Below are 25,292 nucleotides of genomic sequence, written 5' to 3' on the forward strand. Positions count from 1 at the left end.
GACTCTTCTAGGTATAGAATCATGGGTTCCTAGCGGGGGATCACCGTGATCAGAAGTGATGTGCATCAGGGGTTAAGCCAAGTCCAGCATCCCTGTCCCCAGTCTCTCTTACCCTCATCAAATAGGGATAGTTTGAGTGCTTCTTCTCCTACTTGTATCCCTTTAATTTTTTTTCTTTGTCTAATTGCTGTGGCTAGTTTTCAAGGACTATTTTGAATAGGAGTGGTGAAACAGGGTATCCCTGTCTTGTTCCAGTTTTTAAAGAGAATGCTTTCAATTTTTCTCCATTTTTATTATGGTGACCTTGGGTTTAGTATATATAGCTTTTACAATGTTGAGGTATGATCCTACTATCCCTAGTTTTTCTAGTGTTTTGAATATGAATGGGTGCTGTATTTTGTCAAATGCTTTTTATGCAGCTATTGAGATATTCATGTGGTTCTTGTCTTTAAGTCTATTGATGTAATGAATTACATTTATTGATTTCCATATTTCAAACCAACCCTGCATCCCCGGATTGAATCCCACTTGATAATGGTGCACTATCTTTTTAATATGTTTTTAGGTGATTTCCTAGTGTTTTATTGATGTTTGCATCTATGATCATCAGGCATATTGATCTGAAGTTTTCTTTGGTTTATGTGCCTTTGTCTGGTTTTGGTATCGGGCGATACTAGGTTCATAGAATGAGTTTGGAAAGGTTCCCTCCTTTTCTGTTTCATGGAATAATTGGAAGAGTATTGGTGTTAGTTCTTCTAGGAACATCTGGTAGAACTTAGCTGAGAATCTATTTGGTCATGGGTTTGTAGGCTTTTGATGGAATCTTCAATTTCACTGCTTAAAATTGATCTGTTTAAATTTTCTGTGTCCTGATTCAATTTGGGCAGGTCATATATCTCTAGAAATTTGTCGATGTCTTTGTGGTTTTCTGTTCTGTTGGAGTATAGATTTTCAATGTAGTTTCTGATTATCATCTATATTTCATTAGTGTCCATGGTGATATTTCTTTTTTGTTATGAATTTTAGTAATTTGAGTTTTCTCTCTCTTTTTCTTCATTAGCTTGGCTAAAGGTTTATCAATTTTATTTTTTCAAATAAACAATTTTTTTGTTTCATCAATTTTTTGAATTTTTTTGTTTCAATTTCATAATTTTGGCCCTGATTTTATTTATTTCCTATCTTCTACTTTGGGTGTTGATTTGTTCTTCTTTTTCTAGCCTTTTGTCTTAACTCGGTGATTACTTCCAGTGAGTCAGCTTCCTGGCAGCAGGAAAATCCAAAGGATGCATTGATTATTGGGGATCTCTGCAGCATATCTGAGGAAGATTTCTTCTTGCTCAGTCCTACCTTCCAAGTCCGGAAACCCACAGCTTCTCTGACACAAGGACTGTTACTGGCAGCTGATACAGAGAGATAAAAAGTCCTCAGAAGTTCTCTCCTGCACTTCCCCAGAAGGTATGGCTGAATTCCAGAGCAGAAGGGCAGTAAGAGCACTGTTGGCAGTGAAAAGGAAGGCTGGGTAGGAAGAAAGAGAAATACAGCCTGAAGGGGGCAAATGCATAAAGATACGGGCTACTTCCATATCTTCTGAGGTCTCCCTCTGTCCCAGGCACTGTGCTAAGTGCTGGGCATACATAATATAAGCTATTTTAGAATCTCTTTAGGTTTATAGAAAAACTACAAAGACAGTAGAGTGCCCATATGTCCCAGCAACCCATCCAGGAGCCCCCATTGCATTCAGCTGCCATGTCCCTTTAGGCTCCTCTTGGCTCTGACCCTCCTTGCTTTGAATGGCTTGACCATTTAGAGGAGCAGTGGTCAGGTTCCGTAGAATGGCTCTCAGTTGAGTGTGTCTGATATTTCTGTCATGACGGGGCTGGAGCCAGGGGCTTGAGGAGGAAGATCACGGAGAGAAGGTGCCCTTTTTATCCCATCATATGAAGGACATATGGGAGCAATGTGACACATCACTGTGGTGTTGACCTTAATCTCTGCATGAGGTCATGTTTGTCAGGTTCTTTGCTGTATCTTATTCTTTTCTCTTTCATCCACATTGAACTCTTTTGAAGGAAGTCACTATTTCTGCCCAGACAGAAGGAGTTGGGAGTGATACTTGAGGGCAGAGGATCTACATGAATGATAGTTTAGTATGGTACATTAAAATAAGTGGGCTGAGGGTGTAGCTCAGTGGTTGAGTACTTGCCTAGCATAAGGAAAGCCCTGGGTTCCATCCCAGCATTGCAAAAGAAAATGAATTAAAATAATAAAAACATACTTCATACTTAAAGTGTACAACTTGATTTTTTAAGTTCTGTTTTCAACCCTCACCACAATCAATTTTTAAACATTTCCATCTCCCCTAACAGAAAGCCCATATCCATTAGCAGTCACTTCCTATTCCTTGCCTCTAATGCCTCCCCAAAGCCCAGAAACCACTAATCTATTTTCCATCCCTATGAATTTGCCTTCTCTGGATATTTCATATAAGGGGAATCATGCAATATATGAATATGTATCTGGCTTCTTTCATTCAGCATTATGTTTTCCAGATTCATTCATGTTGGAGCATGTATCAGTTGCTCGTTCCCTTTTATAGCCGAATACTAACCCAGTATATGACTATGGCACATTTCTTTAGAGCAAATATCAGTTGCTCTTTCCTTTTATGACTGAATACTAACCCATCACATGACTATGGCACATTTCTTTTATCATTCATCAGTTGATGGACATCTGGGTTGTTTCCACTTTTTGGCTATTATGAATAATGCTGCTAGGAACATTCATGCCCAGATTTTTCTGTGGACAGGTGTTCTCCTTTCTCTTGTGTACATGCTTAGTAATGAAATTGTAGGTCATACTGTAACTCTCTGTATAACTACTTGAGGAACTTCCACACTATGTTCTAAAGTAGCTGCACCATTTTATACTCTCCCAGTGATGCAGGAGGCTCCCAACATTCTTACCATCATTGGGGACTGTCTGTCTTTTTAACTATAACAAGAATAGCTGCCAAGTCAGTGGTACCAAAGCATGTTCTTGCTGCTTACAAGTGGCTGGGGAAGCCAGCATATCAGGAGGAGGCCTGGCATGCACAGGATGAGAGCCACCTCATCCCATCAATCTCCACAGCCATCAGCACCTCTCCATGGCAATTGGGAGACCCTACCAAGGCTGCTGCCTGCTTATCCATGCATCCATGATGGGTACTATCAGTCAGCTGGTCTCTGAGGTAGTTTTTCCAGGCTAACAGACCCTTCTGGCCATGTGGTATTTTTCAATCAAGCGGTCGATAAGTTCCCACTTCTTGGGGTCATCTGCCAGGCCTGCACTTGCCGGAATTCCACATCGACTGGAGTTTCAGGTGTTCCTGGATGTTCCCACCACATGCTCACAGACCATTCTCTGTCTGCCCATAAGAGGCATCATGTGTGGGTTTTCTTGTCCCTAGGTAAATCTGCTGAAAATCATCTTTCTAGTAAAAGATGATTTTTAATATGATGGATAATTTCTTTTTATCTTAGACCCCAGGCATCCCCACATGTAGGATGATTTGGCACATTGGGCTGCTTCCATATCTTCTGAGGTCTCCCTCTGTCCCAGGCACTGTGCTAAGTGCTGGGCATACGTACTGAACAAAAGCTGAGATTGCTGCCTTCATGTGAATTCCAGTTCATGGAGAGACAAGGAGAGAAGAAAAGCGATCAAAATAGTTACACAAAGATTTGATTGCAGATTTTTGCCAAGCTCCTAGAAGTAAGGGATGTATTATTGTGGGGGAAGGGATCAGGAAAGCTGAGATCTGAACACAGGTAAGAATTAGGTTGGTACAGAGTAGAAGGGAAAGTGTCCCAGGGAGGGAGAATGGCATGAAAAGGCCTTGAGGGAGGAAATCTCCTGGCCCTGTTGAGGAATGCTAGTGGCCTGAAGGTAGTGAAAACAGCGGCCGGTGATATAAAGTGAAGCATGTGCGGCAGCCAGGAGCCAAGATACACAGGACCCGGAGGCCATGGAATTTTTTTCCCTGTGAGCAATAGGAAGCCACTGAAGTTTTTTAATCAGGGAAGAGATATGCTCAGGCCTTTCTTCATTGTCCAAAGTCCCCATAGGCAGCCTTTTAAAGAAGACATCACGGAAGATAATTTCAGGCTTCAGGGAGAACAGGCAGGTAGTGAGGACAGTGACCCAGGAGGAAGAGCGTAGTAGCCCAGTCTAGGATGAGGATCAGGAACACATTGTTAGGGCTTGCAGAGATACCAATCTCACGAACAGGTATCGGCAGGAGTTTCTATTACAACCCAAGCTATGCCAAAGCTAAAACTCTTTTTATTTATTTATTCAGTGCTGGGGAACATAGGGCCTCATGTGTGTTGGGCAAGCAGTCTACCACTGAGCTAAACCTAAGGTCTATAAGTGAAGATTTTAACCCCCCCCCCCAAAAAAAAAACAACCTTGGGGGTTTTGTTCTCTGTTATTTAAAACCTTTCAGGGCTTCTTGCTCTGTCTGATAACCCCCTATTGTTGCTACTTATGGCAAAAGCAAAACAAAAAATTATCAAGACATATCTGTATGATAAGATCATTGTTGCTCGCCACCTCCCCAGCCTGACCCGACTGACCTACAAGCCTCTGTGCCCATAGAACACCATCCATCTCCTCACCTCCTGCTGGCCACACCGTACATATCACACCTTATTGGTGACAAACTGTGGTGGACAGCCTTCTCTTATTTCCTGTCTCTGTACCTTTACTTTCTGTTTCAAGGTCCCTTGCTATCCCTTGCCTGAATACCTCTCACTTGGCTCAGATGTGCTTTTCACAGGACCCTCTTCTGAGCCCCTCTAACATCCCACACAAACCCCCATTACTACAGTTTTCATTTTATTCTTAATTGTTTTTATTTATTGCACTATTCAACAAATATTTATTGAGTACCTGCTGCATGCCAAACTTATTCCAGGTGCTGGGAGTTTCAGCAGTGAACAAAACACATTCTGGTTAGTGGAGTCCAGTAAGGGGAGGCCAGGTAGCAAACAAAATAAGTACAACCATGTGTCACTTAACGACATCCTTAGGCAGTTTCATCACCATGTGAGCACCATAGAACACACTTACACTAACCAGGTGGTCTCATCCACTACACACCTGCACTATGTGGTCCATATGTGGTATGACCTATTGTTCTCAGGGCAACAATGAGCAAAGCAATGATGATTAAGTTCCCACAAGAAAAAAATGACATTATCAAAAGATACTGTAAACATATGATGTATGAGGCAGCAGAGCGCACTCTTCAGAGGAAAAAAAAATTTGTAAGTGAAAGGAATACACTCTAAAATGATAAGGGTGATAAAATATGGTATAAGCAAATACATGCACCAGTCACAGTTGTTCATTACCATCATCCTGTATCATGCCCCGCACATAGTTCTATGTGTCGTACCTTTAAAAACCGCCGTGTAGTGGATTTGTTCACACCAGCAGACATTTGAGCAAGGTGTTGCCCTGTGAGATTACAATTGCCCCACTGTCGCCAGGTGGTAGGAATTTAAAACCCCATTACAAGGACCATCAATATGTGGGTTGTGGTCACGTGGCACATCACTGTGGATAGATAGCACCTCAGAAGGATAAAGATGCTCTGGAGAAAAAGGAAACAAGGACCAGGTGGTGTCATGTGACATGATGTGAAGATGAACCACCTGGATGGATATATGCTGCAGGCTGATCCAGGTAGAAGGAGGGAGAAATGAAGACCACATCCTCAGGGGCTCATAGGTCATAATGGGGACCTTATCTTTTCCTCCCAGTAAATGGGAGACCAAGACACCCAAATGCCAGCCTCCACGTGGGGCAAGGGTGTCAGGGAAGCATCAAGTAGGAGAAGGCCCAGAGTCTGGTATACTGAGAAGTGACAGAATACAGTGCCCCCCGTGGTGTGGCACAGAGCGGACACCCAGCAAACGTCTGTTAAACTGCGGGGAAGGGACTTCCAGGAATAGGGCCTTCCCAGGTGACCTTGCAGGAGAAGCTTCTGGCCCTTTTTTGCTAGTCAGTGAGGGAGCAGATCCCCATATCAGTGAGGACCCCCCACAGAAAGCCCCAGTCTTCAGTTTGGGGTCTCTGCCTCAACAGAGCCGTGGTACCTGTGCACATGGTGGGGACAGAGGGGAATGTGAATTTGGGAGGGGGGGCATCGCGTGGTACACTGCTGTGACCTGTGGCTCACCCGCTGCTGACCTTATATAACAGGAAACTCCAAAAACAGCATCTGGCAAACACACTTTGGAAATCTGGACAAGGTCCATGCCAGGCTGAATCAGTCAGTGGCCCCCACGCCCATGATAATCCCAGGCTCCTTTTGAAGGCGGGCTATGAGCCCTGCCCAAGGCTTCACAGACTCATCTTGCCTTTCAGAATAAAACAAAAACAGACAACCCAAGACCTAATCCCCCAAGCCCCAGCCCCAGCTGTAGGAGCCAAGGTCCAGATTGTGCTACACCCCACATTTGAATATTATTTTTTCCTTGTCACGCACACTTCCTGGGCAGGGACTCCAAGAGCCAAATGGGCGGGAAGAAAGGTCCTTAAATATGTCCCCTCTTGGGTTCTGTTCATTCCAGGAGCCCCAGCCACTAAGGAGAGACTATATTGAAGGTAATCCTCTTCCCCTAGGTTCCCTTTCCTTCACCCTCCCCTCCGAGGTGGGGATACCTGGGCAGAGCCTGCACTGGGAACAGGGGCCCTTAGGGTGAAAAGTCCTCCATCCATCTGTGAGTGGGGCTGGTCCCTGCCCCAGGATCATCATCTTAGGAGTGAGCATCCTCCCAGTTGGACGCACTGAGGGTCCCAGGTCAGATATCTGGTAGCTCTGCCATTCTTATAGCACTAGGAGGTGGAGGTCCTGGGAATTCATGGAGCAGAGGAACTGAGGTGGTCTTTGGGTGGAAGAGCTGGGTGGGCTGTCAGGGCTCTTCACTCCCCTGGAAGGCAGTGGGGCTGACAGAGATGGATGTGTGTTCAAATCCTGACCTTGGTAATTGCCAACTGTGACACCAAAGCTAGAGCACTGAACAGTTTTCAGCTTCACTCTCCTCATCTGTGAGACAAACCCCTAGCTGTTCCTTCTTCATGAGCTGTTTACTATGGAGCATGGTGGTGATTGAAGGGAAGGCTGGGTGGGGAGCCTAGATGAGGGATGCTAGGGCAAAGTCAAAGTCAGCACAGATGAAGGTAGTGTGTTTGGGGGATGCTGGAGGACACGGTGTCACCCAGATGGTGGGCTGGCTCTGGGAGAAGGATCCCAGTTTGCATCAAAAGACGTTCCTGTCTGGGTGCCGAGCACTATGACAGGTGCTTTGTGTCACTATTAATCTGGGAAGCAGTTCTGTGGTCATCCCTGGCTGCTCACAAATGAGGCCCACATGCTTCTGAGTGGTGACTCTGGGGCATGAGCCCAGTACCATCCTACTCATCCCCAGGCTCTTCTCCTGGTCTTAGTAGCTAGTGGCTGGTTCAACCATCCAAGGCTGAGGAGGGAGCTGTATGGCTAGAGTCAGGTTCAGCAGGAGGATCCTGCCCTACAGTCAGGTAGAGCCAAGAGGTCTCAGTAAGGAGGCTTCCCTAGCCTCCTGCCAAGTCATAGGGAGTGAGCAGTAGCATGTACAGGCCAGTAGCATGTCCTAGAGATCAGCAGGGTCCCTCTTCCCTGAACAGAAAGTCTGGGACTGGACCTGGGGCTAGGGTCAGCACCTCATGGGGAAGAGAAGTGGTGGAAGGAATCAGGAACAAAAATTCAAGCAGGATCCTATATCTATATCTAATATGATTAAGTATTATGTGTGTGTGATATGCAGTGATTTTTTTTCTTGCTTTTTTTTTTTTTTTTTTGCAAGATGGAAATTCCCCTCCCTCTACCATGCTGCCCAATGTTAGGCAATGTCTGTGGGTGGATTAAATATCTCTGAAAGGAAAGCGAGGAACTGGTAATAGTGGCCACCTCTGGGGTAGGACCTGACAGCTGGTAGAAAGGAAGAGACACTTTCCTGTGTGACCTTTTTGTCTCTTCTAAATTTTGAATGAACACGTATGCCTATTCAAAAATGTGACCAGACATTTAAAAATATGAGCTCATCACAAAAAAAAAAAAAGTTACACTAGAGAAGAAACAGAGATCACTGGAGCAGTGGCACAGGGGTCTAGTTTAGTGGCAGAGAGTGTTTAGCATGTGGGAAGCCCTGGGTTCCGATCCCCAAAATGAGAGAGAAGGGAAAGAAAGAAAGAAAAAAATAAAAGAGAAAGAAAAGAAAACAAAGATCACCAAATATTACCTCCATCCAATGCTCCCCTGTGATGAGGCTATCTTTCTGGTCTTCTCTTGTATGCCTGCAAAAGTGCATGTACATCACACATGCAAGCCTGGCAGTCCTGTCATTCCATAACCTGTTCCTTGTCCCTAGAGCCTGGGACACATCTGGCACACACAGAGCCCTTATTAACATGCTGAGTAACTTTATTTCATTCCTAAATACTGCCCAATAACCACCACACTGAATGCAGCATAGTTCATTTGAACTGCCTCCTGCCTTAGGGCCTTTAGAGTGTCTTCAGTATTTATTCTATACAAACTGTGATGACTTCAGTGACTGCTTAGGAATACAGTAATTACTATAAACTCCTGAATATGAACCTTTTGTGCAGGTAAAATACCTTTGGAAGCCTTTTGCTAGATATTGCCCAGTTGCCCTCAGAAGAACCAATCCAATTTGCCAAGATGGCCTCTTGAACAAGTAACGGGAATTACCTCCATATTTTTGCACAGAAACCGGAAAGCTTGCGAGTTCCTTGCTAGCATTTATCTGTGTCTCCCAGGCTTAGCACGCCCTGATTTAATGACTTATGCCTGCTTTAGCTCTTGACCAGTCACCACCAGAAAAGGTTTTCAGGTATTTTGTTGCTAGTTTTTCTTTAATCAACCTGAGCCGTGGACTCTTGACCAATGTTCACCCAATCTAATCTGGAAAGTGTGTTACAGTTCCTGGAATGTTTGCCTGGGGGTGTTTCACCAGCTTTGCAAGCAGGTAGAGGCAAGAGTGGGACACCAGAGATGCCAGGAAGAGTCCTGTTGCCAGCACACTGCCAAGAAAGAACCCACATGAGCAATTCTGCTTAAGATCAGCATCAGGGCTTCCTCACCCTAATTGCGGATGTCAGTTTGCCCTGGGACATCTCAAAACACCAGAAGGATCCTGAAATTTGCAGTAGAAAAGGGGACCTCGCAGTAAAAATGACAATTTTCATGGATCCAGAGAAGTTAACCCTCTTCCTATACTATTAAGGCAGCGGGGGAACAGTAAGCGTGAGCAAGTCCACTGGTGTAGGTGCCTAGATGCATCTCTGAGCCAAGGACGTGGCCTTCTTTCCAACCTCCTCCACCCTGCTGCAAGATCCCCTCTGTCCCTAGGTACCATGAGCAAGATCAGCGACGTGGTGAAGAGGGCCAGGGCCGCCTTCAACTCAGGCCTGACCCGCCCGCTGCAGTTCCGGATCCAGCAACTGGAGGCGCTGCGGCGCATGATCCAGGAGCGCCAGCCGGACATCGTGGAGGCTTTGGCCGCTGATCTGCACAAGGTGCTCCTGCTAGCAGGGCTGCAGGGCTGCGCGGGAGACCTCCACGAGAGTGGGGACAGTTGTGGTTTGGTGTAGGGTATCGCTAGCGTGCATGGGGTTCTGTGCTCAACATTTTACAAAGGATCAGGCTCGGCCCCCAAAACCCTCCGTTGAGTGTCATGACCATATTATAGAAGGGAAAATGAGGCTTGGAAAGGTTTAGGAACGGCTTGGAGTCACCCAGTTCATCAACAGCTGAGAAGTGGCATACCACCCTCTCTTTTCCTCTCACTCTCAGCAGAGGGGTTCCACTGTACCCCAGTGCATTTTGCTGTTGTGCAGGGCACTCCTTACCCTCGTCTGTCTGCTTTTACCTCCTGACCAGGTTTCTTCACCAGTTTTTTTCATCCTGACCAGGTCTTAGCTTGTAACATAAGACCACCCATTCCAACCAATCTCCTCCTACAGGACACCCGGAGCATCTGGTGCCCTGAGTCCCACATGGGAACACCTGGCTCTCCATGCCAAGGAACAGTTTGCTGCAGCCGGGAGGCCACCTGCTCCCTGTGGCTGCAGGGGGGTTGGGGCTGCTCCTTCACTCACTCTGAGAGAATGAGACTCCTCCGATTCACAAACCTTTCACCGTAGGGCCCAGAACACATCTGAGCCTGTTTCCACCCTCCCTCTTGCCTGAGAGAAGAGAAAAGGTGTCTCTGCAGGGTCCAGATCTTTGGAGCTCACCCCTCTGCCATCTCAAGGCCTTCCCACCACCCTATTCTGTAGTTTTAGAAGATTGCTCAGGACTATTCATCTTAAAACTAAAACGAGAAAACTCACTCTCTTGACCTCACAGCCAAAGCTCATATTTTCTGTCTGTGCCTCCCCTCTCCTCACTCTGTGCTGCCCCAGAAGCCCTCAGTCCCCTGCCTACTCCCTCTGTCACCTTGTCTCCTGGCTTCCCTTCTGACTCTCTTGGGAAGCCATCTCCCTGTCCCCATTTCTTCAGGGTGGTCTTGAGAGAGCTCCTTCCTAGGTTCAGGTCTTATTTTTGACCCATAAACTTTCCCAGACAACACAACACATTGCTCAATTCCCCCTCTCCCCCCGACACACACACTCACTAATGACCCTCAAATCTGTCTCCTCCATCCAGGCCTGGCTTTTTCTTTCAGTCACCAGTCCTCTCCCTGCCAGAACCCCCAATGTAGCAGAAGTTAGATCCACCACTCCTGTTAGACCCTCACCTCTGTTTCTCCCCCAACCCCCATGTACTCTCTATTCCTGGTCCCCCACCTGGGCTGGGGAACCCATGGTGTACAACTCCCATTGCCCTGGCAGCTGAGGACTGGGAATGCCTAGCTTGCACCCCCAGAAGCTTGGCCTTGCTTCTGGGCTAGGAGCTTACATGGTGTCTTCACCACAGAATGAATGGACCGCCTACTGTGAGGAGGTGGGGTACGTTCTGGAGGAGATTGCGTATATGATCAAGAATCTCCATGAGTGGGTCAAGGATGAGCCTGTGGAGAAGACTCCTGAGACCCAGCAGGATGAGTCCTATATCCACTCGGAGCCCCTGGGAGTGGTCCTCATCATCGGCACCTGGAACTACCCCTTCAACCTCATTATCCAGCCCATGGCCGGCGCCATTGCTGCAGGTACTAGAGGCTCCATTCCAAGAGGGGCTCAGGCCTGGGGGAAAGAGGAGACCTGGTGGCAGACAGTGGTTTGATGTGACTTTCACAGGAGGCTGTGGAGACAAAACCATTTAGTTAGGCCTCCAGGTACCTGCATCCGAGGCCAGTCAGATGCAGATAACCATGAGAACAGCCTCCACCTGCCCATGTGTGTGGGTGGCTAGGGCAGCTCTCAGCTAAATCGACCAGGAGGGGCTAACACTACTCTCCCAACCAGCCCAAGAGCATCTCCCTCTCCTTTGTCCTTTCCTCTTTCCCAGCCTCCCAGCAACTGCAGAGGGGAAGGTGCTGCAGTTCTAGCCAGCATGAGCCTATGTGTGTACCTGTGTGCCTGAGTTTGTTCCTGTGGCATCTGATCATGCGTGCTCCTCAGCCTATGCCTTGTGTGTATTGCAAGTTTATGTGCTTGTGCATGTTCCTACAAGTCTTCCCTCCACGCCTCTGAGGACAATGATGTTGGAAGGAAGGCTCCAGGGTTGGTCAATAAGAGAGAAGAGCATTTGGGGTGGCCTGGTGTGGCGCTAAGTCTGTTTACTTTGCAGGGAATGCAGTGGTTCTCAAACCCTCAGAGCTGAGTGAGAACATGGCAAACCTGCTTGCCACCATCCTCCCTCAGTATGTAGATAAGGTAAGGTACCCTCCAGGGCTCAAAGATAACTGTTTGAGGTCAGGTCTTTGGGGCTTGACCAAGCCTCAGGTTGGGGAAGTATAGCTCCCAGGAGCTGCCCTCTCCTGCTGGGATGAACAGAAAGTCTCTGAGCCCTAATAGGGGAGCTCTACTTGCCAGTGGCCAGCCAGGGTAGGGTGCTGAGTTGCTGGGCCACAGGACCACTGGTCTCAGCCACGGCCTTACATGCAGGGGTGAGGAGGGAGTTGGTCTTTGCTGAGCCTTTCTTCTCTCCTTGCATGAAAGGACCTGTACCCAGTGATAAATGGGGGTGTCCCTGAGACCACAGAGGTGCTCAAGGAGAGATTTGACCACATCTTCTACACGGGCAGCACAGGCGTAGGGAAGATTGTTATGACGGCTGCTGCCAAGCACCTGACTCCTGTCACACTGGAACTGGGAGGAAAGAGCCCCTGCTATGTGGACAAGGACTGCAATCTGGATGTGGCCTGCCGGTGAGGAGGCCATTCCTTCTGCTGTCTCTAGCACACCCAGGCTGCAGGCTAAGCACTGCAATTCTGCTCTGAATAGTACAAATGGGCCCTTTCCCCACTGGGCCTGCAGTCCTCAGCAGGAGCTCTGGGGGCGGGGGTAGTAGAAGCAGGAAAGGAACCTCATTCACAGAAAAGGTGCATTGAGTCCAGGAAGGCTTCCTGGAGGAAGAGAGTTCTAGGCAGAGCTCTGACCACTGTGTGGACATCACAGGGGAGGCAATGGTCCAAGCAGAGACTGCAAGAAAAACAAGTGTGGGGTGTTCAGGGCACGAAGAAGTTGGCCCTGACCAGCCCTCTGCCATAATTGAGCTGATAATCTGGAGATCATGACCCATGAGAAGAGCTGCTGACACTCAGTGTCCAAGGCAGGACTCATATCTTGACCTTCCGACCTTAGCCAGGGCTCTGGCCACCTCTGTGCACCACATATGTGGTCCTTGGAGATGGGGTAGGGGGTGCAAGTAGAGGTAACACTGGGCCACGAAGGCTGATCATAGAGGCACAAAGTCCACCAACCCCAGATATCCCCCAGAAGTTCCCCCACCTGCCACCAATGAGTTTAGCACACATTGGCTCCAGAAGGCGCTCTCAGCCCAGTGCCCAGAAGTGAGTGGGCTGCTTAGAAAGATTCACTGTGACCTGCTCACAGCCTGTGGCTCCCACTGACCAGTGTGCTAAGCCCACTATGCCTTGACCCTGAGCGCACGGAATAAGGCCTGCGTTCTTGGGAATCTTCCCATGGCCTGCAGGACATAATCCACTCTGGAATTTTCACAGACGCATTGCCTGGGGGAAATTCATGAACAGCGGCCAGACCTGTGTGGCCCCTGACTACATCCTTTGTGACCCCTCAATCCAGCACCAAATCGTGGAGAAACTAAAGAAGTCTCTGAAAGTGAGTATGGGGCCCTGGAGCCTGAGAGTGGGAGCTGTGAGGCAAGAGGTGGGCGACACCAGGAATGACCTCTCGACTTGAGCAAATCGTTCCTTTCTTCTGATCATACAAGGAATACACACACGCAATAGAGATCATTTCAGAAAGTTTAAAAAGCATAAAAAAAAAAAAACCTCTGCACCCAGAATCCCATCACCCAGTCTGCTGACATGTGGCTTGGAAGCCTTTGTCCTTCCCTGAAGCCTCCATCTCTTCTCAGGAGTTCTATGGGGAAGATGCCAAGAAGTCACGTGACTATGGAAGAATCATTAATGCCCGGCACTTCCAGAGGGTGATGGGGCTAATTGAGGGCCAGAAAGTGGCCCATGGAGGCACTGGAGATATGGCCTCCCGCTACATAGGTGCGTATCGGGCCCTCTAGAGCACTGCCAGGCTGCTGGTCCTCCAAGGTTCCCACCAAGTTCACAGAAAGCAGCTCAGATACGTGACCACCAGGCAGAGCCCTCTGATGAGCATAAATTATTCTCACCAGTGGGCTTGGAGAGACTCGGGGGCCCTTAGTAGGCAGGGCTGACCATGCCTCCCAAGAAGCCCCATTCCAGCCCCAGAAGCCCATCTCCCACAAGACCAGAACGCCAGTCGATGATGGGGACAGTAGAGGTCATAATAAGAACCCCTGGTGCCTAGGATTGGGTCACCAGATGAGATCCATTTGGACCCCATTTTGTTGAAGAGACAGAAGGAGATACTTGTATCCTTCCAGCTGCTGTGCCTGCCCCATTACTGCCGTGTAGGTTAATTCAGAATAGTCCAGCGGTCTGCCATGATGGACCCCAGGAGGTGCATGGATCATGGGAAGAGCTCTTTAGCATCTCATCCGTCCCCCTCCCTAACACTGGGCAGCATCCTCTGGGAAAGAGTAGAAGCAAGAATCAGACATGCTGGCTGGGTGGAAGGGGGTCTCAGCACTAACTCTGGCTCCTCTCCCACCTCAGCCCCCACCATCCTCACGGATGTGGACCCCCAGTCCCAGGTGATGCAAGAGGAAATCTTTGGACCAGTGATGCCCATCGCGTGTGTGCGCAGCCTGGAGGAAGCCATCCAGTTCATCAACCAGCGTGAGAAGCCCCTGGCTCTCTATGTCTTCTCCAACAATAACAATGTGAGCCGATGGTCCTCCTGCCTGGGTCCTGGGGCTTCTGGGCACAGCAGTCACATGCAAGTAGGATCCAGGGATCCACCGGCCTGAATTCAAATTACAGCTTCCTAGTTCATTGGCTGTGTGACATTGGGCAAGACATTAGACCTTCTGAACCTCTTTAGCCTTGTCTTTAAGAAGTATGTAAGGGGCTGGGGTGGTAGCTCAGTGGTAGAGTGCTCGCCTAGCATGCGTGAGGCACTGGGTTCGATCCTCAGCACCACATAAAAACAAAGTAATGTATCCACCTAAAACTAAAGACACATAAATAAATAATTTTTTTAAAAAAAGAAAGAAGAAGTATCTAAGAAGACAGTAGCATCACCTGGTCATCGGAGCTGTTGCTCATACTACCTCCCCAGGTGGTGCTGAGGGACATGTGATACTTGGGAAGGGCTGAGATGGTAGGTAGCTGTGCCTCTGCTACCTATGTCCTTATGGCTCCAGAACATGCTGAGACAGGACAGGAAGGGAAGCCCTCGGCATCCTCTCAGCAGGAGTGGATAATCAGCAGCTTGGTCCTCAAACAGGTGATCAAGAAAATGATCTCAGAGACATCAAGTGGCGGGGTGACGGCCAACGACGTCATCGTACACATCACTGTGCACTCTCTGCCCTTCGGGGGCGTGGGTGAGTCTAGGACTGGCTCTCAGCCCACCTGCTTCCCCTCTTGCCCAGGGAAGACCATCAGGGGGAATTCAGGGGGACCTGGAGCAGCCAGGAGCCATAGATTCCCACTTACCTCTCCTATTTGGACCTCTGACTTCGGCCTTGGAGCACTAATGCATCCCTGGTGCACTAATCCGTTCCACGAAGACCCCAAGTCAAGGGTCTTAACCTCTTTTAGTGGCATAGCTGGCCCAGTTTGGACTCTTCCTAGGCACTCTCTATATTGTCCCCAGCATGGATGCCCAGGAAGAAATCCTAAGGATCATTCACCTGTAGGAGGCTCAGAAAAGGGGCCCTAGAGGCTTGTAGGCACAACTTGGGGGTGGAATCCTGGCCCTGAGCAAGCTCCTCCCACAGGGCACAGCGGTATGGGGGCCTACCACGGCCGGAAGAGCTTCGAGACCTTCTCCCACCGCCGTTCTTGCCTGGTGAGGTCTTTACTGAATGACGATGCCCACAAGGCCAGGTACCCCCCAAGCCCAGCCAAGGTGAGAGGTGGAGAATGGGGCTGCCAGGGGAAGCAGGCTGTGCCAGACAGCGCAGGGGCTTGGTCCTCACTGCCCCCACCTGTCCTTCCTTATAGATGCCCTGGCACTGAAGAGGGCCACTGCACCTGGCCTATCTGTGCTGTGCGGCCACCAGAGGATGAGACACCTCTCTTGCTCTCCGACTCCTGGAGCTCCTGACTCTGGCCTCTTGCTTCTCTGCTCTCCTAGGCAAGCCCCCAACTCCCAGATGGACCCCAGGTCCCAACTCTCCAAGACCCTTCCCCTGGCAGGACACATAGGGACCAATAAAGGTTTCTGCATGAAAAGTCGTGCTGTTAATGCTTCTTCTTTTTTTTTTTTTGGAGGGGTGGGATTTTAATATTTTTTTATTTCTTTTTGCATTACAATTCTTAATACACCATTATACCATAATTTATCATATCTCTGATCATATATAAGGTATGTTGACACCAAATTCACATCTTCATACATGTATTTTATATAGTGATGAGGGTCTCCTTTCACCATCCATGCTATTCCCCTTCTCCCTCCCTTTCCCTCCCACCCCTATTCCCTATCTAGAGGTAATCTTCCTCCCCTGCTCTCCCTCCCAACCCCATTTTGAGTCACCCCCCCTTATATCAGAGAAGACATTCGGCATTTGTTTTTTGGGGATTGGCTAACTTCATTTAGCATAATCTTCTCTAATGCCATCTGTTTCCCTGCAAATGCCATAATCTTATTCTTTTTTATTGCTGAGTAATATTCCATTGTGTATAAATGTCACTTTTTTTTTATCCATTCACCCACTGAAGGACATCTAGGTTGGTTCCACAGTTTAGCTATTGTGAATTGTGCTGCTATAAACATTGATGTGGCTGTGTCCCTGTAGTATGCTGTTTTTAAGTCCTTTGGGTATAGTCCAAAAAGAGGAATAGCTGGGTCAAATGGTGGTTCCATTCCCAGTTTTCCAAGGAATCTCCATACTGCTTTTCCAAATTGGCTGCACCAATTTGCAGTCCCACCACATCCTCTCCAACACTTGTTGTAGTTTGTCTTCATAATGGCTGCCACTCTTACTGGAGTGAGATGGTATCTTAGAGTAGTTTTAATTTGCATTTCTCTGATTGCTAGAGATGATGAGCATTCTTCCGTATATTTGTTGACTGATTGTGTATCCTCTTCTGAGAAGAGTCTGTTCAGGTCCTTGGCCCATTTATTGATTGGATTATTTTGGGGGTGCTTATCTTGTTGAGCTCTTTATATACCCTAGAGATTAGTGCTCTATCTGATGTGTGAGGGGTAAAAATTTGTTCCCAGGATGTAGGCTGTCTGTTCACCTCACAGTTTCTTTTGCTGAGGAAAAAACTTTTTAGTTTGAATCCATCCCATTTGGTAATGCTTCTTTTGCATCCTGCACCCACTCGCCCTGTCCCACCTGATCCACTGCCTCTTGAGATTTGGTCATTCCAGTGAACCAGTGAATCCCTCCCCACAGCCTCACATCAATCCCCAGGGCCTCGAGGCGGGAGGTCAATGTTAGACCAGGACGCAAGAAAAGACCACTGACTCCAATTAAAATCAAATTAAAGCAAGCTTATTATTTCGACCGGGGAGGCTGCCTCTCCCACCCAAAACTGCGGGGACAAGACAGCTGCTGCAGCTTTCCTGCAGCCCAGCTTTATAGCCCAGAAAGTTACACAAAGGGGGGTTACAGATAACAAACTCTGACAAGCATAACACAAAGGCTAGTTTATATTTTTGCTGGCCCCGACATCAGAATTTATGAAGGTCATTAGAGCCTCAGAGAGGGTCGTTATCTGGCCAGGGAAGGCCAAGATTGATGAGGCGTCACTTAAGTTTCAGAGAGGGCTGCTATCTGGTCAGAGGGCCAGGCATGGGTGAGTTCAAGGCACGGGCAGGCATTCCAAGCAAGTTCAGAATTTGCAGTAATTTACAGTAAAGCCGAAATTATCTTTTCACGGCTTTGTGGCGAAATGGCTCCCAATTTTAAGAAAAGATCAGGTTGGGTCTATCAGTCATTATGTCGGGGTGGCATGTATTCCACTCAGACTTTGGGGTATCTGCTCCATTCCTGATGTGTCCAGCTGTGGAGAAAATAAGGAGGCTGAGCCTTGACGACTAGGGGCTCCAAAACCAGAGACCAGCGCACTCTTCTTAAATCTGATTTAGCATCTAGGGAAGGGGGTCCCTCATGAAACAACACAGTGGTCAACAGGGAGCCCCCTTGGTGATGTCAAAGTGATGCTTATTGGGGCAGAAAGACAAAGTCAGGATTTTTGTTACACAGTAGCTCACCCCAGGTTCCATCCTTAGGGTCCTGGGGAATCAGGGTCCATGGAGGGAAGACTAAAGAGGGATGATGGTCTGAAAGTCTGATCAGAGCAACAGTTAAGTATCAGCCCCACCTGGGCCAGGTAGATGAGTTGGGCAGGTAAGGCAGTAACCTGTAAGGCTGGACCTTCTGTGGCAGGCCCTCCTGGTATCATGGAAGGCAGTCCCTCCTTCAAACTGGTAAGAATGACTGTGACTGAGCTGTCACCCTGAAGGCACTGCAGCCCTATGTTGCCATCCCTCCTGTGACTACACCAGTCATTGCTACTCCCAAGACAATCCAACCCTGTGCCTGGCCCACATCCAGTCCCCGAAGCCAGAATTAGGCAGATAGGCAAGGGTCAGATCCAGAGAATGGAGGAATTGAAATGTTAATTTCATAAGAGCCCTTCCCTTTTCCAACCTGTTGCTAAGGTAACCAGTCTCAGAGATTGTCCCTCCCTACAGGGAGTTATTAATTACACCCCCTTCCTGCCCAGGTCACTCCAACTTGGCCCCTCCAGCCCTTCTGCTTCTCAACTTGTGGCCATCCCACCCAGCATCTCCATGTGTGCAGAAGGAGAGAGATAAGGGAAAGAGAGCAGGAGAATAAAGGAGGCCTAGGACATATAAAAAGGCAAAACACCCTCCCTTCTTGGGATACCAGGATGCCAGCTATGGCTGTTACCCCTTTTTGAATAAACTGTGCTTTATATGCTTGCCTCTGTGTGCTTCTCTAATGTTATACTTCAACATGTGAGGAAGCAGAATGTCACCAGTAACTGGTGGTATAATCCCCATCTCCCTGTTTCCCACCCCTGACCCTCCACTCTCTCCTACACCATTGCTCTCCTCTCCTGTACTAGATCATTCCTTGTTGGTAACACCTCACACCTCATATTTAAAACCCCTCACCCCCAAACACCCTAAACCCTTAAGCAGTTATCTGTGCTCCATTCCCTCTAGTAAGAGAGAGCAAACTGCCCTGATTGTTGGAATGTTTTTTATGTGCACCTGAGACTTGCTGTACACATACCCAGGAAGGTGAATCATAGTAGGAAAACCAGTGTCTTCTCACAAGCCAGTCCCCTCTGGTTACTGCCTCATTTCTCTACTCTCTCCCCTTCCCAGTGAGAATCTAGTGAATGGTGGTCTACTCTTGGATGTCACTTGCTTATTTCCACTTACTTCAGCCCAGCCAGGTGAGGCTCCCTCACCTCCACCCTACCCAACCACTCTTGCCCAGTGTACCAACAACCCCCATTGATACTGAACCAGACCCACTTTGCCTGCGCAGGGTGTGCCAATCACCAAGACCACCCGTATTGCAAAGCAGTTTATGGCTGAGAGTGGAAGGGGAGACCCTGTCATAGGACAGGTATAAGGTCAGGCAACAGCAGCGACCAAAAGGCCACTGAACAGGGCTTTATTGAGATTTCACTCCCAGGTGGAACTCTCAGACCCGCAGAGTAAGAAGAGGGTCTGAGGAGAAACCGTGCAGGGGCTCTACCAGACTGGAATTTTTATTGGGCATAGGGCAGGAAGGGAGGGCTTGGGACAGGAAAGGGAGTTTTTAGAGTCCTTTGTCCCACTGGAGTTGACGTGGGGGGGGGAGTTTCTGGGGGTAACTGGCTGAGATCCAGGATTGGCCAGGAGTCCCCGCTGATTGACAGGCTGTTCCATCAGTGCCTGACCAGTGTTTCGCACACACAGGATGCTGGATGCTTTGTTCCTGAGTCACTGCCATCGACCTGATGCAGGGTATGAGGATACTTATGGAATAAGGAAGAAAGGAGATTTAGGGCACAGGGAAAGGCATCTGTGGTGAAAAAGTCAGTGGTTTTGCTACAGGGGTCGCTTTATTGTAACGGGTCCACTTCATATTTTAAATATAACCTTGCTTCTCAACCACGGGCAACTTTATTTTTTTTTTTATTGGTTGTTCAAAACATTACAAAGCTCTTGACATATCATATTTCATACATTTGATTCAAGTGGGTTTTGAACTCCCAATTTTACCCCAAATACAGATTGCACTTTAAAGTAACATGTTTTTGCTCCCTGTTCTCCCTCTTTCCCTCCCAACCCTGAGGGGAACAATATGAATGTTCTTCCTGTCCTGAGCCAAGTTATCTGCCCCTTCTACAAGAATAATGAAACTCTGGATCTACAAATTGGAACTACAGCTCATTCAAGGATATAAGTTAAACATTAATTAGCTCTACCACTAATGATATGTGGGAAAACTGCCCTCTTTTAAAGCCCTCTGTCCCCGCCCCCAGGCAGTCAGAATGCCAGCTGTGTGAACATGAGTTCATTGTCTTTCTCCTTCACCAGAAAGACAATAAATCCTCTTTTTTCCTTTTTCTCAAAACTTTGTCCTTGTTACTGGATCGGCATCTGGGACAAGGACCAAGCTTTTGGTTTCAGTCTGTGCACAAATAATTGAGAAACTGATGTGACTTCATTTTTTAAAAATAAATAAATAACAGCAGCTTCTACCTCAAGGCCTGTCCTAAGGAAAGGGGCATGACCCTTGTCCTTGGAAAAACCCACAGAGCACTCCTAGGCACATACCCACCCCTGCTGAGTTGTTTGTCAGTAAATAACAGGAGAGATCTGCAGCACCGGGTGTCCCTGACTCAGTTAGGCTAGGTGAAGACCCATAGCAACCCCCTAGCAACCTCCAATCAGCATGAGACAGGGAAAATACCTGGGATGCCAGATGACCCCCCAGTAGTTTATGGTGGTTGATAACATGTTGGGAAACCATGTAGTTTAGCATGTACACCCCTCGTGGCCTAAACCAATCAGTTCAAAGGAATTCCCCTCTTGTACTAACCAATCACCCTACCCAACTTGTTCCCACCAGTGAATGCTGCTAATCAATGTTAAGAGTTGTTATTTGACTTTCCCGCGGTATGGAATGATTTGCTGTGTGATGTTGTGATGCATAAAGTATCCCCCCAAAACCTATAAAATCTCACTGGACAAAGGACCAGGACTCACTCCCTGGGACCACTGCATCGGAAACAGTTGTGAGTCCAGGCTCCAGCTTGCAATAAAGACTCTTGTGTGATTGCATCAGATTCAGCTCCTGGAGGTCTACTGGAGTCCCACAAATCTGGCATTACATAATCAAATTCCTTGGCTCTTCATGGCACTCATGTTCTTGAAAATGACAGCATTAGCATGGTGTGAGGATGGAGTTTTCAGCCCCCTGACTTCAAAAGTTCACCAATCGGACACTTGTGCAGACCCAAGTGAAGAGTCAGTGATTGTGACAAAAGCGACATTCAAATCCTGAAAAGTAACCTAAGCAATCACCATACCCCACAGGTCGGAAGTTTTATCTACAGCAAAGCTAGTGGGAAATGAAGAACATAGTTCTCAGCTGTGCAACTTCAAAAATGAGTGCTTTTAAAATTCAACTAAAAGCAAGTGAAGTTCGAGGATTTGTTTAGTTTTCCCTTGGTTGCACTGCTGTGGGTGTCCCATAGTCTCCTGGTCATCTTGAGAAGCAGCACCTGCTGCTACTAGAGTTGTAGGGCAAAGAATTTGGCTTCAGGGATTCCAGCAGACAATTCTGCCATCCATCCTAAAATGCTAGTTGAAGACACAAACAATGGTGTTTGGATCGGCTTGTCTGCTGCTTGGATACCACCAGTTCTCAGTGATGGTTACCACTTAGGAGTTCTGCTTCCTCAAATGTTGAATTTTGGACATTAGAGAAGCACCAAGGCAAGTGTATAAAGCAGGTTTTGTTTAAAAATAGTAACACAGACTTCTTCCAAAAGGGAGAAGGTGGGGCATAGCTGGTATCCTGATATCCCAAGAAGTGAGAGCATCCGACACTTTTTTATATATTTTAGACTTTCTTTGTTCTCTTGCTCTCTTCCCCCTAATCTCTCTCCTTCCTGTGTAGTGACTAGGCCCAGGAGATGCCAGAGAGATGGTCAAAAGGTGAGAAGCAGGTGGGCTGGAAGAGCCAAGGTGGACTGATGGGGCAGGAAGGGAGTGGCAGCCCAGAGGGCATTCATTAGCTGCTCTCTGTTGGTTCAGGGGTGCTTCATTAACATCCATCTGGGAGGTGCAGTTTAAGCAAGTAATCTTGGTTCTCACCATCTGCACGAGCTGGATTCAAAAGAGCTGGCTGTAACATAAAACTAAGAAAACAGCAGAAATCATGCAACACAGAGATGTGAGCTTCTCAGATCGAGGGCAAGATAGCTCTGCAACCTTAAGGGTCAGCTTCCACGCTGGACAGCGCTGGAAAGAGCATGCACCTGAAATCTCTTTATTTTAAACGGGGGACACACACAAAGGAGCTTCGATGGAATGTTCTTCGACAAATAAGGCAGGGGATAATATTTCGAAGGTGGAGTTTTGCTTTGTGATGTCTTGTGGTCAGCAGATTGATTGACATCTTGGCAAGTCACCCATCTCAGATGCTGTGTGGGATCACAGGCAGGGCGAGAGGAAAGGCACACCTGCGTCACACAGCCCAATCAGCGCGCTACACCAGACCTGTCCCCTCACATCACTCCAAGGTGCATAGCTCACACACATAGCCCTTGACACTTGGTAATCAAAGCACTCCTGAGGCATTAACATTCCAATCTCCCAAGGGCAGTCTCCAACTTCCCAGACTCAAATCCGCCTCCATTTTCTCAGTCCAACCCAATTGACTATCTACACTGACGGCCTGTCTTTAATTCTTGCTTCACTGTGTCCAAAAGACTTGAGAAAAACAATTTGAGGAGGAAAAATTTATTTGGAAGCTCATAGTTTCAGAGGTCTCCGTGCATAGATGGCCAACTCTGTTGCTCTGGGCTAGAGGGGAGGCAGGAAGTGGGGTGGAGAGGGAGATTCCCCTCATCACCAACAAAATACATACCCCAATGATCCATCTCCTCCAACCACACCCTACCTGCCCACCATGACCACCAAATTAATTCCTATGAGGGATTAATTATCAGGGGATTACCATGCTGATTATGTCAAGGCTCTCATAACTCAATCACTTCACCTCTAAACTTTGTTTCATTGTCTCCCACGTGAGTTTTGCGGGGACACCTAATATCTAAACCATAACAAGTGGTGAAGGGAGGAAAGGAATGTGAATCGACATAGCTATAATCCTGGGTTACTGGCATGAGCTCCCAGGTCATATATGGTAGAGAGCCAGAAGTACGCACAGTCAAGCAGTCTTGGTCAAACTAAAGTCGAGTTGATCATCATCTCAGGATTGGTCCAGAGGGGCCTTGTCAGCAGATAAGAAAGTCGTTGTTGCCTGGGGTGTAATTTCCACTCTTCACAAGCTATTTATCAATCAGATCTGTTCCCAGAATCCAAAGTGACTGTGGGTGAAAATGACTCAGAGCAAAGGAGACAGATGCAAAATGCAAGCAGAGCTGCCAAATTTTAATCCTCGTTTTAGTCACCCATGGCGCATCTTGGGTCAAAGCAAAGACTCAGTGTTTTTAGCAAAGCAGACTCTAGGTCCTTGTAACACACTCTCAGCGTCCACCTCTTCCCACCTCCTCCCAACATTCTCTTCTCTGATTTCCTGGATCCCACACACTTCAATTCTCCTCCCTCACAAGCTTCTGTTGCCAAATTAAAGTCTCCAGCCCTGACTCTGAGCTCCTGATTCTTAGACCCAACTTACCTCCCTGGCATATGAACTTGGATTCTGAACAGGAACTTCACACTTACCTCCAAAAGAGAACTCTTCATTTTGCCAACATGGCACTGTCCTTCAGAGAGCTGCTGAGTCATTCTTGCCTCACTGCTTTCCTTCATGACCAGGACCTCAGAAACTCTCAGGAAAATGTGCCCTTCTCTGCATTTCCCCATCACATCCTGGTCTGAGCACCATCCCATGCTTCCCAAGTGGACATCTTTGCTCTGTGATTCGCTCTTCACTGAGAATACGGATGAAACCCCTAAAACAAAACTCAGGCCATGACATCCTAAGGGACAATTTTAAAAATTAAAAGTAACAAGCATAATCCTCCTGTTGAAGATAATGCAAGGGATTTCCCTGCCTTGTATTGGATCGATTACTTTGGAAAACTGTCTTTGCAAACACTTTCTCTTTGAAATGTGTGAACAGACTTTTTAGAAGCCAAAGACTCCTGTTGGTTTAAGAGCCACTAATGTCTTTCTCAAGGGTCTGTGAGTCATCTCTTTAAAATGCAAATTTTGGAGACTGCAGGGAAAAGTCTTTGCTTAAAATGCAATCATTAAAGGAAAGGGCCCCCATCTCCTAGTTCCTGTGGCAGGCGTCAGAAGAGGAAATTAAAGCAAAGGTAGTAAAGTTTAAAGGTCTTGGTTGGCTTTTATTTGCACTTCTAGAATCGGCAACACCTCATTCTATAAAATAGGATAAGTGTTTTACTGAGAGAGGAGGTTGGCAGTATAGACAGAGAAGTGCCAAAAAGAGCAGATAAAACGAGAGAGGATTGCTGCTTCAAAGTTACTTTCCTTATAGGGTTAAAATAGAAGGATTAGGAAAATTTTAGGCTCATTTTGATTGGTTACTCTGAATTTCCTGGTTTGTTTTGAAAAGTGGCCTGCTTCAGAGTTCAGTTTATTCATTTACTTTTGCTGTGCTGGAGATGGAACCCAGGGTGCTCTACCACTGAGCTACATCCTCAGCCATTGTGGGTGTTTTTAATTTTATTTTGACACATTCTGCGATATTGGGAGTTAGGACTGTAACATATGGATTTGGGAAGGGTGTGGGGAAGGATCCACACGATTCAGCTAATATCAGTCAGGAGGAAGTGTGTGTGACAAATGATGTTGTTACATCCTCTTACTTAAGGGCTAGTTATTTTTCATCTTGAAAACATTATATGAAGGGGTTATAATTGATTGACTTATAAGGCGATACGCTTCCTTCCTATCTTTGCAAATTCTTAACAAATTGCTTTAATGCTTATTCAATAACTAAACTATTTTGCTGGGTTGGAAGATTGTGGTTTTAATTATATTTCCCCAATACCACTGAAGGAGTTCAGGGGATGCCACCCAAAAATATGCTAATTTGGCATACTGATTTGTTCAAACTAAGAGCCAGAACTATGGCTAGCGCATAGTAGGTGCTTAACACATATCTGTGGAGTAAAGGAAGAAGTGAATGTTTTTAAATGGTATCACTAGCGGGGCTTTTTTATTGTTGTTATTCTGATTCTCCTCTACCTCATGTCATCATCCTATCTGAAATTATGTTATTT

At 47.3% G+C, this 25,292-nt stretch overlaps 1 protein-coding gene across 2 annotated transcripts; it reads left to right on the top strand.

Annotated features, from left to right (window-relative positions):
* The first annotated feature begins 1,168 nt into the window (after window positions 1-1,168).
* Window positions 1,169-16,044, top strand: Aldh3a1 (aldehyde dehydrogenase 3 family member A1). 2 transcript variants are annotated; one of them, XM_046419139.2, is made up of 11 exons: window positions 1,169-1,455; window positions 9,464-9,630; window positions 11,033-11,264; window positions 11,846-11,931; window positions 12,217-12,425; window positions 13,242-13,359; window positions 13,619-13,760; window positions 14,355-14,521; window positions 15,088-15,187; window positions 15,584-15,714; window positions 15,810-16,044. In XM_046419139.2, exons 2-11 carry the CDS (start codon window positions 9,469-9,471, stop codon window positions 15,822-15,824), a joined length of 1,362 nt encoding a protein of 453 aa, XP_046275095.1. In that variant the 5' UTR covers window positions 1,169-1,455; window positions 9,464-9,468; the 3' UTR covers window positions 15,825-16,044. The 2 variants fall into 2 exon arrangements, with proteins under 2 accessions (XP_046275095.1, XP_058427206.1); XM_058571223.1 differs by lacking the exon at window positions 1,169-1,455 and adding an exon at window positions 6,577-6,657 and having other exon boundaries at window positions 15,810-16,043.
* Window positions 16,045-25,292: the final 9,248 nt, after the last annotated feature.

This window comes from Marmota monax, unplaced genomic scaffold, assembly GCF_021218885.2.
Source record: "Marmota monax isolate L192 unplaced genomic scaffold, Marmota_monax_Labrador192_F-V1.1 WCK01_AAM20220418_F8-fsc01324, whole genome shotgun sequence".
NCBI lineage: Eukaryota > Metazoa > Chordata > Mammalia > Rodentia > Sciuridae > Marmota > Marmota monax.

Bases quoted from the DNA above. Each gene is read 5' to 3' on its own strand.
- Aldh3a1 (XM_058571223.1), top strand. From the start codon at position 6,594: ATGTCCCCTCTTGGGTTCTGTTCATTCCAGGAGCCCCAGCCACTAAGG. The intron at 6,658-9,463 runs GTAATCCTCTTC...CTCTGTCCCTAG, and splicing joins AAGGAGAGACTATATTGAAG to GTACCATGAGCAAGATCAGC. The intron at 13,360-13,618 runs GTGAGTATGGGG...ATCTCTTCTCAG, and splicing joins AACTAAAGAAGTCTCTGAAA to GAGTTCTATGGGGAAGATGC.